Genomic DNA, 14,445 nt, shown 5'->3' on the forward strand with positions numbered 1-14,445 from the left:
CATACATAGAGGTTAGATAACATGCTACTAAACAATGAATGCGTCAACCAAGAAATCAAAAAATACATGGAGAGAAATGAAATGAAAACACAGTGATCCAAAATCTTTGGGATGTAGCAAAATCTGTTCTAAGGAAGATTATAGCAGTACAAGCCAATTTCAAGAAGCAAGAAAAATCCCAATCTAACTTTACACCTAAAGAAGCTAGAAAAATAACAAGCAAAACCCAAAACTAGAAGGAAGGAAGTAATAAAGAGAAGAAATAAAAGAAATTAAAAAACAAGAGAAGAACTCAAGGAAACCAGGAGCTGGTTCTATGAAAAGATCAACAAAATTGATACACCTTTAGCCATACTCATCCAAAAAAAAAAAGGAGAGAGACAGAGAGAAGACTCAAACAAAATTAGAAAAGAAAGAGAAATAACAGAAACCGAAACAGAAATAACAGAAACAGAAATAATACCACAGAAATAGCAAGGGTTATGAGATTATTATGAAAAAGTATATGCTAACAAGTTGGACACCCTAGAAGAAGTGGATAAATTCCAAGAAATATATAACCTCTCCACACTAGATCAGGAAGAAATAAAAAATTTGAAGATTGATCACCAGCATGGGAGATGAATCTGTAATCAAAAAACTTCCAACAAAAGTTTAGGACCAGATGGCTTCACAGGTGAATTCTACCAACATTTAAAGAAGAGTTAATACCTGTTCTTCTCAAACTATTCTGAAAAATAGAAGAGGAAGGAAAGCTTTCAAATGTATTTTATGAGGCCAGCTGTATGTACCCTGATACCAAAACCAGATAAAGATGCTACAAAACAAGAGAACTACAGGCCAGTCAGTATCTCTGATGAACATAGATGCAAAAATCCTCAACAAACTATTAGCAAACCAAATCCAACAATACATAAAAAAAAATTTCACCACAGTCAAGTGGGATTTCTTCCTGGGATGCAAGGGTGCTGCAATATTTGTAAATCAATTAATGTGATAGATCACAACAACAGAAAGTATAAAAAACCATATTTCAATAGATGCAGAAAAAGCATTTGACAAAGCACAGCATCGTTTCATGATAAAGACCCTCAACAAAGTAGGTTTAGAGGGAATTTACCTCAACATACTAAAAGCCATATATGAAAAACCCACAGCTGACATTATATTCAGTGATGAAAAACAGAGCTTTCCCCTAAGATCAGGAATTAAAACAAAGATGTCCACTCTCACCACTTTTATTCAACATAGTACTGGAAATCCTAGCCACAGCACTCAGAAGAGAAGAAGAAATAAAAGGCATCCAAATTAGTAAGGAGAAGTAAAACTTTGTTTGCAGATGACATGATAATGTATAGAGAAAAACCCTAAAGACATGACCAAAAAACTACTAGAATTAATAAATGAATTCAGAAGGGTTGCAGGATACAAACTCAGTATGCAGAAATCTGTTGAATTTTTATACATTAATAATGAAGTAACAGAACGAGAAATTAAGAAAACAATCCCATTTACAATTAAACCAAAAAGAATTAAATACCTAGGAATAAACTTAACCAAGGAGGTGAAAGATCTCTACTCTGAACACTATAAAACATTAATGAAGGAAATTGAAGATGACACAAATGGAAAGACATCCCATGTTCATAGATTGGGAGAACAAAATTGTTAAAGTGTCCATACTACACAAAGCAATCTACAGATTTAATGCAGTCCCTATCAAAATACCAACAGTATTTTTCACAAAACTAGAACAAATAATCCTAACATTTGTATGGAACCACAAAAGACCTTGAATGACCAAGGCAGTCTTGAAAAAGAAGAACAAAACTGGAGGTATCACAATCCCAGATTTCAAGATATGCTACAAAGCTGTAGTAATCAAAACAGTATGGTACCAGCACAAAAAACAGACACATAGATCAATAGAACACAACAGAAAGCCCAGAAATAAAACCACAATTATAATGGCTAATTTTCCACAAAGGAGGCAAGAATATGCAATGGGAAAAAGTCTCTTTAGTAAATCGTGTTGGGAAAACTGGACAGCTACATACAAAAGAATGAAACTGAACCATTTTCTTACACCATACATAAAAATACACTCAAAATGGATTAGGGACCTACATGTGAGACCTGAAACCATAAAAATTCTAGAAGAGAGCACAGGAAATAATTTCTCTGACATTGGTCATAGCAACATTTTTCTAGATATGTCTCCTGAGGCAAGGGAAACAAAAGCAAAATGAACTATTGGGACTACATCAAAATTAAAAGCTTCTGCACAGCAAAGGAAACAATCAACAGAACTAAAAGACAACCTACTGAATGGGAGAAGATATTTGCAAATAACATATCCAATAAAGGGTTAGAAAATATATAAAGAACTTTTATAACTCAAGACCAAAAGAAAAAATCCAATTAAAAAATGGACAGAAGACATGAACACATTTCTCCAAAGAAGACATACAGATGGCCAATAGACACATGAAAAGATGATCACATCACTAATCATCAGGGAAGTACAAATTAAAACCATGGTGAGATATCACCTCATACCAGTCAGAATGGCTAAAATCAAAAGCACAAGAAAAAAGTGTTGGCAAGGATGTGTGTAAAAAAAAAAAAAGGAACCCTCATACCCTTATGGGAGGAATGCAAACTGGTGCAGCCACTGTAAAAGACAATATGGAGGTTCTTCAAAAAAATGAAAACTAGAACTGCCAAATGACCTAGTTATTCCACTACTGGGTGTTTACCTAAAGAATATGAACAGTAATTTGAAAAGATATATGCATCCCTGTGTTTATTGCAGCATTATTTAACAATAGCCAAATTATGGAAGCAGCCCAAGTGTCCATCAATAGATGAATAGATAAAGATGTGGTATATATCCACAATGGAATATTACTCAGCCATAAAATAAAAAAGAATGAAACATTGCCATTTGCAACAACATGGATGGATCCAGAGGGTATAATGGTAAGTGAAATAAGTGAGTCAGAGAAAGACAATTATATGATTTCACTCCTATGTTAAGTTTAAAAACAGATTAAATCAACAAAGAAAAAAAGAGACAAGTAAAAAGAATCTTAAGTATAGAGAACAAACTGATGGTTACCAGTGGGGAGATTGGTGGGCATATAGGTGAAATAGGTGAAGAGAACTAAGAGTTCACTTAACATGATGAACATTGAGAAATGTATAGAATTGTTGAATCACTATATTATACACCTGAAACTAATATAACACTGTATTTTAATTGTACTGGAATTTTAAAGAAGAATAAAAAAATTCAAATCTTTTGTAAGCCTCAAATGTTTACAGTCAAAAAAATATGGAAAGAGCACAGATGTCCATCGACAGATGAATGGATTAAGATGTTGTACATATACACAATGGAATGTTACTCAGCCATCAGAAAGAATGAAATCTTGCCATTTGCAACGACGTGGATGGATGGAACTAGAGGGTATTATGCTAAGTGAAATAAATCAGTCAGACAATTATCATATGATCTCACTCGTGTGGAACTTAAACAAAATAGAGGATCATAGGGGAAGGGAGGGAAAAATAAAGTAAGACAAAATCAGAGAGGGAGACAAACCATAAGAGACTCTTAACTCTAAGAAACAAACAGGGTTGCTGTAGGGGAGGGGTGTGGGGGATGGGGTAACTGGGTGATGGGCATTAAGGAGGGCACGGGATATAATGAGCACTGGTGTTATATGCAACTGATGAATCACTGAACTCTACCGCTGAAACTAATAATACACTATATGTTAATTAAATTGAATTTAAATTAAAAAATTTAAGTGAAAGAACAGCTCGGTTATTTTTTACAAGGTTTCCATGTTGTTCAGGGAATTCTGGACAGGTTTAAGAGAAGTATAACATTTCCGATCACCTAATAGGGATAGAGGAATGGTAGAGTTCTAATGCATTTGAAGAGAACAAAGAAATACCTTATTTTCCCTTTACATGATTGTACTGTAATTTCTAAGCCTGTACCTCTTAGTGATAAGCATTTAGTTTGTTTCAGTGTGTTTTCCTATAACTAGCAGTGCTGCAGGCAGTATATTCTATGCCTATCCTGCTCATGCTACTGACAGTAAATTGCTAGCAGTACGGTGCTAGAAATAGGGTATGTGCATTTTACTTTTGCTAGATACTACCAAATAGCTCCCACAAAAAGATTGTTCTAATTCGTACTCCCATCAGTGGTGTATGATAGTGCTTATATCAATAACATTTAATTTTCAGATAAAATAATCAATGTTTCTATGTCACCTTTTTATAAAAGGGATTTTGTGTTTTCTGAATCTTTAAGAAAATATGCAAATCCTTTTTATTTGGTCAGTCTTCTTTAGGTCAAGGAGCTGGAGGAGGCACTTGAGCTGAAGGAATCCAGTGGGACTTGTCTGTGGGGAAGCTGGGCAAGTCCTCAGCCTCTCCTCTTTCTATTACACCAAATGAAGAAAGCCATCTGGACAGGGAGCGCACACTAGGACCTTTTGTTTCTTAAAAGAACCATATGTATTATATAGACTCTTTACCCCAAATTAAGGTAATATATACAGACTATTTTGAGGTATATCATGATTGAAGACCTTGAAGAGACCTGTATATAGATGTAAAATAACAGTAACTACCAAATTTTAAGTGCATGCTAAGTTCCAGACACGGTACTAAGCATTTAAAAAGTACCTATCTCAATTTCTTAAAATAGCTGGAGCTGTATTCTCATTTTCAATTATGGAAATTAGTGCTTAGAGAGTTTATACAACTTACAGATGTGAACCATGGTCTGTGTGGCTCCAAAGTCCCCATTCTTTCAACCATACTACTGTGAAGTGGAAGTTGATTTATCCTCTATAAACTGTGATTTATCCTCTGTAAACTCGCTGATACATGAACAGCACAGAACCCATAGTACTTCTTACTGTCCTTTACTGGCTGTGTGATTTGGGGCAAATTACTTAATCTCTCTGTGTCTCTCTGTGTTTCCTTATCTGAAAATGGGGATATTATTCATCATCTCTTTTAGGGTTGTGGGGTGGTTTAAATGGATATACACCAACTGCTTAAAACAGTGCCTGGCACAAAGTAAGGACAAATGCTATGTGCTAACGTTATCATCATCATCATGATTAGTCCTTTCCAAGGGAGATAGGATGCTTAATGTACTAATCTTTGATAATAAATATCCTTAGAATATGGAGCAAAGACCACCTTCTAAAGCCATGAGCTGAGAAACTCATCATCAGTCAACAAGTATGCTCCATATTAGGAACAAAAGCTCAAAGAGAAGTAGGAGACAAGGTCTCTATCTTTAAGTCATTACAACCTAGTTAAAAAAACAAAATGAAACTCATACTGAGTGCTTCAGTGCTGCTTGGGTTTGTGGGAACTCAGGTGTGGCAATGGTGGATGTGGGTCGGCCCAGTCAGAGGAGGCTTCCTGGTGGAGCTGGGCCCTGAGTTGGGCTGTGCAGACACTCCAGCAGAGGGCAGCTGGGGAGGGCAGCAATAGAGGCCAGCTGCGTGGGGAGGAGCCTGACCGGACTGAACCAGAGAGTGGGGACAGGGAAAGCAGCAATGATCAACCTTAGGTCTGGTTCCCTCTAGAAGGCATACTTCTACAACAGAGAGCAGCTCATTGCTATTTACGCTCATCAGCTTGAAGCAGGGGAATATGTGGTTTACCAAATTATCATTTCTGTCACTGCTTTCTTGAAAATCTTTGGGAATGATTTTGTTTAGACTTTCAGAGTAAAATTTCTTGTCGCTTTGGCACAGTGAGAAACGCCCAGCGGAAGCATATCCTTGCAGCCCATCAGATCATCCACAGCCACACAGAAGACATGGTCAATAAGAATTTTGTGGCGCAACAGCAAGATGAGGAGGTCTCGGACACTGACAAGTCACCTGAGAAAAAAACTCAAAAATAAGAATCGCAGCTAAGGTGAGTTTGACTTTTTATCTGAAAGGAAGCAGAGGGGAGGAGAAGCAGCATCATTCAGCTCTCTGCTCTACTCCAACAACCCTAATGTGTTTAAGAAAGTGAAACACTCCCATTCAAATTGGCATATTTCATCTAGGTGATGGAACCTACTGTTGAAATTCTTAGAGAACAGAGTTGACATTATAGCAGTTGGACTCCTGTGTCCAGATAATAGGATTCTGGGTAATTTTTTATGGGTCCTTAAAGCACATGATGGTATTTGATCACAAATAAAGCTGTAAAATGTGTCCATGTTATAAAAAGCAGCTTGTTCTTAGGGAGTAGAGAAAGAATCCCTGTCTCATCACGTTGGTTGTAAGCACAGCATGAGGCACAGCCTGTCCAGTTCTAGCCCAGACGCCTCCTGTAGGGCCCACCAGGAGTTGGTCTTAGGCTCGACTAAACATTCCTACTCACAAGACTAACACAGACAAGTTTCGATAGGAGCTGAGTATCTGTTTACTCAGCAAGATAGAAGACAGGAACCCCAGCTTCGAGCAGGGCAGCTGCAGGTGCTTCTCTTTATATGGAAGCTCTTGCCGTGTCCACACAGATGAACACATAGCTATTTAGTCCCCTGGTTACAAAGCTCAGATGCAAGGAAGAGAGATTGACATTGGGTAGGTGCAGACCTGCCCTGGTTTCTGTGCCTAAGGGGCCAGGATGTCTTGTAATGATTCCATAGACACAGTGTCCAGGGTCCCCTTAATGGATTCACTCGGTTACAAAAGTCAGCACTCAGGAAAACTCAAACCTATGGTTTCCTATTAGGTAGTACTAGTTCATTTGTAATTCCTTCCAATCAAATGCTAGTTACCACTTGGAGGGCAAGTAGTGTTGCTTAGTAACATAGTTGATACAAACTACCTTATCGAATTGCTAGGAAAACAGAGCTAGAGAGTCAATTGAAAGTAAAATTCTTATGAGAATTCTCAGAAGAAAGAAAGAAGAAATTCTCTGAACCCTTTGCATATACCTTCTCTCTCAACCCTTTTCTGGTCAAGCACATCATCTACTATTTTGGTGTGAGAGTATGCTATCAGGATGGGGAAGACACAAGGCTTCCGGGAAAATTTGAGCCTGGCATTCAGAAGATTTGAGTGTTAGCCAGCGCTGCCACTAACGGTATCATTTTATACAATAATGTCCCTTCACTAGAGGTTTGCCTGCACTTATGTGACCAGCAGACCCTATGCAAGGGAATCTAGTGGGACCTTAAGTTTCAATCAAAGAGGATCATGGAAGAATATTGAGATGAAGGGTCAGTTAAGAAAGAAAGCAGAGGGGGCGCCTGGGTGCTCAATTGGTTAAGCGTCTGCCTTTGGCTCAGGTCATGATCCCAGAGTCCCAGGATCAAGCCCTGTGTCAGGCTCCCTGCTCAGTGGGGAGTCTGCTTCTCCCTCTGTCCCTCACCCTGCTCTTGTGCTCTCTCACTCACTGTCTCAAATAAATAAAATCTCTAGAAAAAGAAAGAAAGGAAGAAGAGAGAAAACTGACAAAGGACTCTTAAATACCAAGCTATGGCTATAAATTACAGCAGAAAATCTTTTGTTTTTAATTAATAATGAAATAATCTCTGAAATCCCTGAAAAGATAAACCATGTATTTACAGGTAATGTTATCCATACATCTATATAATATAAATTCAAGGACCATAGCATTTTGCCTATCTTACTATTGTGATAAAAATCACCTTCAATACTTGGATAGTCATTTTTCTTACATGAAAATTTAATAAGATAAAAAATTTACATAGTTTAAATTGAGTATGTCTGCATTTACTTCTGAGTATAAAGTATCTCTCTACTGCTTTATTAATGTTTGGAACATGATGCTTAGTTGCCCCCATGTATGTACTCTCTCTTCCTTCTCTGTGGGAAGGATGGAAGGACAGATGTGAGATTATTTACTAATGCTTAAGGATGTAGGCATGGACCACTGATTTTAAAATATTTTTAATCAGCTTGAAGATAATGGAGAGCTAACAGTGAGGAATTTCTGGGCAAATATCTAAGAGAAGACAAATTCAGAGAGTTGATGCTGGCATTTGCAGTCACTTTTTCCCCCCCCGAGGGAATATGCACATTCTAGAAAATGGGGCTGAAAAGCTGAGTGATGCTTTCACCAGCTTTGTAAAAGTAGGGGGACAAAAACTAGAGTCAAGCTGGAGGCCCTGGTAAGCCTCCTCCATTTGGGTTGGGACTCCAACCCCTAGTTGGGATGAGGGGCGCCTTGGGTGGCTCAGTTGGTTAAAGGTCCAACTCTTGATTTCGGCTCAGGTCATGATCTCAGGGTCATGAGATCAAGCCCCATGCCAGGCTCTGTTCAGCATGGAGTCTGCTTGGGATTCTCTCTCTCTCTGAAATAAAAATAAATCTTAAAAAAAAAAAAGTACCTAACTCATCTGGTTCACAGCTGGAGAGGAATTTGCCTCCGGATGAATCATACCCTGACTCTCACCCATACCTGATTTAGAGGATATTTAGATGAGACTTAGTTGATGCTCTAATGAGTTAAAACTTTGGGCGCTACTGGGATGGAATGATTGTATTTTGCATATGAGGACATGGATGGGGGGCCTGGGGTGGAGTACTACAGACTTGTGTCCCTCCAAAATTCAGATGTTAAAGCCCTAACCTCCAATATGATGGTATTTGGAGATGAGGGCTATGGGAGATAATTGGCTTAGATGAGATCATGAGGGCGGGTCCCCCATGATGGGAATGGTGCCCTTATAAGAAGAGACACCAGAGAGCTTGTTCTTTTTCCCTGCCATGTGAGGACCTGGCAAGAAGGCAGCCATCTACAAACCAGGAAGAGAGTGCTGACAGCCTGACCTCAGACTCCTAGCATCCAGAACTGTGAAAAAATGAGTTTCTGTTGTTTAAGCTACCCAGTTAAGGTATTTTGTTAAAGCAGCCTGAGCTAAGACACTTATGTTTAAAGAGATAAAAGTCAACATTGAAATTTTCAAGAGAACTGGAAATGATACAAATGATACAGCAGATTTCAGTAATCAGCAGTAATCAACATGAGAAACTCAACGAATGGATTTAAGAGCAGGATAAATACAGCTATGGAGAAAACTAATAAATTAGAAGATAGGTCAGAAGAATTTACCTAGAAAGAATAAAGGAACAAAAAGGTGGAAACTACAGAGGAGATGCAAGGATAGATATAGGATAACTTAATCATTAGGAAGAGACAAAAAGATAGAAATGGACCATTGATTCAAGAAATCTGACTACTAAGAGAAGAAATATGTTGGGAAACACTATGCATTGTGAATTTTTATAAACCAATGAAAGACTCAATATTTAATAAGCCTTCTTAACCCCAGGCAAAAAAATATTAAAAATCTCTACCTACATACACTTTAATATGACTGCTGAAAATGAATCTTTAGTTTTCAGAGGAAAAGAATGTGAATTACCTTCAGAAGAGCAATAATTAAACTGAAGTTGACTTCTCATCAGAAATAAAGCCAGAAAATAAAGGAATGATAGCTTCAAAATGCTGAAATAGTATAACAAAGGATTCTATAACATGCAAATATATCCGTCAAGAATGACAATGAAAGACATTTTCAGATAAGTGAAACAAAATTTGTCACTAGGAGATCTTCACTACAAGAAATTACTAAAGGGGGCGCCTGGGTGGCTCAGTTGGTTAAGCGACTGCCTTCGGCTCAGGTCATGATCCTGGAGTCCTGGGATCGAGTCCCGCATCGGGCTCCCTGCTCAGTGGCAGTCTGCTTCTCCCTCTGACCCTCCCCCGTCTCATGCTCTCTCTCCATCTCATTCTCTCCCTCAAATAAATAAATAAAATCTTTAATAAAAAAAAAAGAAATTACTAAAGGGTGTTTTTCAAATAGAAGGAAAATTATCCCAGTTGGAAATTTGGAGATAAAGAATATGTGGATATTTACTGACTGCATAAAAAAAAACAATAAGGAAAAGCAAGAGCAGTGACATTACAGTTACACAGCATAAGTAGTGTGGGAGTCCGAAATCCGTGTGTGGGCTAAATTGTTCTGAGCCATTTGCATTATCTAGGAGAGGGATAGAGTGTTATTTAACATTATCTTTGATGACTCAAGGCAACAGTTTATAACCTCTAAGGTAACTCCTAAAGCATAGTAGAAAGATGTAGGACATTTAAACTAATAGAAGAAAATGGAATAAAAAAACCCCACTCAATATAACTGGAAGATAGAAAGGAGAGAAAAAGGAAACAAAACCAATAGAAAGCACTGAATAAAATGGTAGGTGTTTATCATTGATTCATCATTAATTTATATTAAATGTAAATAGCTAAATGCCCAAAGTCAGAATTTGTCAGACTGAATAAAAATAAATGCTGTTTGTAAGAGGCACATACAGGGCACCTGGGTGGCTCAGTTGGTTAAGTGACTGCCTTCAGCTCAGGTCATGATCCTGGAGTCCCGGGATCGAGTCCCACATCGGGCTCCCAGCTCAGCGGGGAGCCTGCTTCTCCCTCTGACCCTCTCCCCTCTCATGCTGTTTCTCTCTCTCTCTCTCTCAAATAAATAAATAAAATCTTTAAAAAAAAAACTGTAAGAGGCACATACAAAATCTAAATATACAGAATGCTTACAAGTTAAAGGATAAAAAAATATATACCATAAAAAAAATTACCCACAGGAAAGCAGATATAACAATATTAATATTAGACAAAGAAGACTCTAAGGCAGAAAGTCCTACTAGACAAAATGAAGGACACTTCATAAAGATAAAGGTTTTAATTCATTGGGAAGGTATGAGTCACAAATAGGAATGTATCTAGTAACATGGCCTCAACCTTTGTAAAGCAAACTTAATAGAACTGCACAGAGAAACAAATCCAGAATAATGCTAGGAAATTTTAATCTCTATCAGGAACTGAGGGAAAAAAAAGAAATGGAAGATTTGAAATACATAATTAAGAAATTTGACCTAAAGCACATTTATAGAATATTATACCTAACAACTACAGATTGCATATTATTTAAGAATACACACAACAAACATGTACAAAAACTGACTATATATGGTCATAAAGCAAGTGTCAACTGTTTCAAACAGTTGAAATCCTGCAAAGTGTGTTTTTTGATAAAAATGCAAGGAAACTAGAAATCAATGACAAGATAATTCTAATATGTTTGAAAATTAAGAAATACAGATATAAACAATCTGTTCATCAAAGAAAGTGTCATAATAGAACTAGAAAATACTTTGAACTGAAAAATGACAAAAATGCTGTGTATGTATCAAACTTGTGGAACACTGTTAATGTGATGCTTAGAAATTTATAGTCTTAAAGGCATTTATTTGAAAAGATGAAAATAAGACTAAGCATCCTTTTCAAGAAATTATAAAAAGGACAGTAAATTAGATGCAAAAAAGCAAAAGGAAAGAAAAAACATAAAATTTTGAAGAAAAACATGCGTAAGTTGGGGGAAAAAGAATTTAATAAAACAAAATAGACATGTCTTCTGATTTTAGGTAGGATATAGTAGGTAGCTGCAACATTTAAATAATGGATACGTTGTAAACATCATTATTTTTAAAGACATCGGAGAGCTATGGAAATCGAAGGGACTAGATGAACTATAACAGAGAGGAAAGTCCTTCCTAAGTGATCTGAGATCAGTGGCCATTTTCTTGCCTTCGGGCATTGGCCAAGTTTGGGTACAAGCTGGGGCTCAGGCTTGCCAAGGGCAGAGGGTCTTTATTTACTAGGGGAAACAAACGAGCAAGGCTTTTAAAATCTGTATGGACTGGCATGATGGATTACAATCTAGAGGAGTCCTGAATGTATGGCCAAATTTCCCCACAGAATGTCAGCAGTAGGTTTTTAGTGGATAAACCTTTTACTAGTGAAAACATGTTTTAATCTATCATGTGTTATTTAACCAGCTGTTTCAATGGTGATCTTCACTCAGTCTCATGGATTTAACCATTGTTAATTTATTGTTCCATGATTTTTTTTGTGTCAGAAACAGCTGTATGTTCTGACTTGCCTACCTCACTGATACTTGATGGCTTAGCACTGATAACCTTTCAGTGTGAGTTTTTGAGTCAGATTAAGATTGAGATTTTTCTAAATAAGTAAACTACCCTTATCCACCATTATGGGATACTGAATGGCTTTGGAAATTAGCTTTTGCTGTAGACTTGATAATATTTTTTAATGAATCCAACCTAAAATTACAAGGCAAAACAGAGCTTATATGGCAGAATTTACACTATGGTAAAATCATTTCAGTGGCAACTAACATTGAATCACAAGTAATGGCAAGCTGCTTTATCCACTTCCTGTGCTGTCACAAGTTAGAACAAGAAGCAAGATTTTAATTCCCACACATAGTTGCAGTGAATATGTTTTCTGAGTTTACACCTCCAGGAGCATTTTTTGGACCTTGAAACAAGTGCAAAGGAAATCTTCCTATATCAAAGTCTCTTTAACTGTGCGATGGAGGAATGTCCACTTAACCTTCAACTGGAAGCAATTAATATACGTTGTAATGACATGCTAAGAGGGAAATATCAAGAGAAGAATCTAATGGAGTTCTGTAAATGCCTCCCAAGCAGTAAATATGCACAATGAAAAGCATATGCTCATGGATTGATAATCAGTGTTGGCAGCACATATCTGTGTGACAGATATGTTCAAAGCTGAAATGGGGGTGTGTGTTGGGGGGGGTCTCACTGTAAATGTTTATCGGCTATTGGTGATATGTAATCAATTTTGATGATCTGAACCTCAACTGAGCAAAATGTTATCCCCTAAATAAGACTTCCATTTTTCTCATTAGTAGACTTATATTAAAAACAAACCTGTAGTCAGTTATTATTACTATCTTTTAAATTTTATCAAAAATTTTGTGAAAGTTTGTTTTCTTTCATTGAGGACCTACATAATATACTCAATTTTGTTTATTGGCCCACAAAGTCTAAAATACTATCAGGCCCTTTCAGAAGAAGTTTGTCAATTCCTACTATGTAGCAGTTAAAATAAATGAAGAGAACTGAATACTATATTTGTAAGATTCACCCATGTTGTAAGTATCAAATCCAAAACAGAAGTCTTACAGTATGAATCTGTTTATATAAAGTTAAAAATCAGCACTAAACTATGGCATTTAGGAATACATATTTAGGAGGTAAAGATATGAAGAAAATCAAGAAAGTGAATACAGAAAAAATCAAATAAAAATCAGAATAGTGATAACTTTCAGAGAATAGAGATGGTTGTGATTGGGAAGGAGTAAGTGGGAGCTTATAGGACTTCTTGACCTGGGTGGTATTTACACAGATGAATATTTAACATGAATTCACTAAGCTGCACATTGGTTTTCTGTTATTTTCTCGTATGTGTCATATCCCTTGATTAAAAGCTAGAAATATGTTTGTATATATACAAACATATGTGCATTCATGAGGCCTACAATACACATTAAATATTTCTGGAAAGATCAACAAGAAATTGGTTAAGTATTTGTCAGTAGACCTGGGGACTGGGGGGAAATAGATATACTTTCCTCATGTTTATATCCTTTTGTAGTTTGAATTTTTTTACAGTGTACACATAGTAAGTTTTCAGTTATAATTCAGTTAATGTAAGGTTTGTAAGTCCTGTAATTTGGAAACTGAGACCCTGTGAGTTAAGAAACATTCGGATCATGGGGCTCATAAGTGGCAGAGCTGGGATATGTCTGGCAATGTCTGGCTTCTGAACCAAGGCTCTTTGTAATTGTATCGCAGTAATTTTTTGTATGTATTGGTCTGATAATGATTGTTTCTTAAAAGATGACATAATCAAACATTTGTGGTTTTGTGTGTGTGTGTGTGTTTTTACAGGTTATCTTTTTTAAAAAGAAGCTGTACAAATCATCATATGGAATTCCAATAATCTATGCTTCTCCCAAGATGTGCAACTCTTATGGACTTGTCAATGTGTAATTCATGAGGAAAGATCTTTCTTCTCCATAAACTTCCAATAATTTAAAATTATTTTCAGTAATAATAATCAAACGAAGGAGTTTATTCTCTTCGGTGTTTCCCAGATGCTCTACTTCAAGAGAAAATTTTCTCATGTCTCATTTCAACATTTTGTTAACTAGGAGGATATTCTGGCTTGCTGAATCAAACAAAAAGAAATGTTATTGAATATTTCTTACGTAGTTTTGGCTTCATATTGATAGTACATTGACCTTATCTGCCAAGTTTGAAAGCATGCATACCCCATGACCTGGCATTTCATCTCCTAGATATATATGCAGTAGAAATACATGAGTGTGTGCACCAATAGGCATGACAAGAATGTTCATAGCAGTACTTTTCATGATAGCCCCTAAACTAAAAACCCAAACATCCACTGACATTGGAATAGAAAAATAAACTGTGGTATATCCATACAATGGCCATCAACTTACCATTG

At 36.7% G+C, this 14,445-nt stretch overlaps 1 protein-coding gene across 1 annotated transcript in view; it reads left to right on the forward strand.

Moving 5' to 3' along the window:
• Positions 1 to 13,930, forward strand: part of CFAP91 (cilia and flagella associated protein 91) — a 97,034-nt gene extending 83,104 nt beyond the window's left edge. The window contains exons 17-18 of the mRNA XM_088027839.1: positions 5,799 to 5,964; positions 13,866 to 13,930. Coding sequence (XP_087883965.1) covers positions 5,799 to 5,950 — 152 coding nt within the window. The 3' untranslated portion in view covers positions 5,951 to 5,964; positions 13,866 to 13,930. The remainder of the gene's footprint in view (positions 1 to 5,798; positions 5,965 to 13,865) is intronic.
• Positions 13,931 to 14,445: the final 515 nt, after the last annotated feature.

The sequence above is a fragment of the Eumetopias jubatus genome, unplaced genomic scaffold (assembly GCF_037043125.1).
Source record: "Eumetopias jubatus isolate StellerSeaLion01/CBP00866 unplaced genomic scaffold, mEumJub1_p1.0 scaffold_1, whole genome shotgun sequence".
Classification (NCBI taxonomy): Eukaryota; Metazoa; Chordata; class Mammalia; order Carnivora; family Otariidae; genus Eumetopias; species Eumetopias jubatus.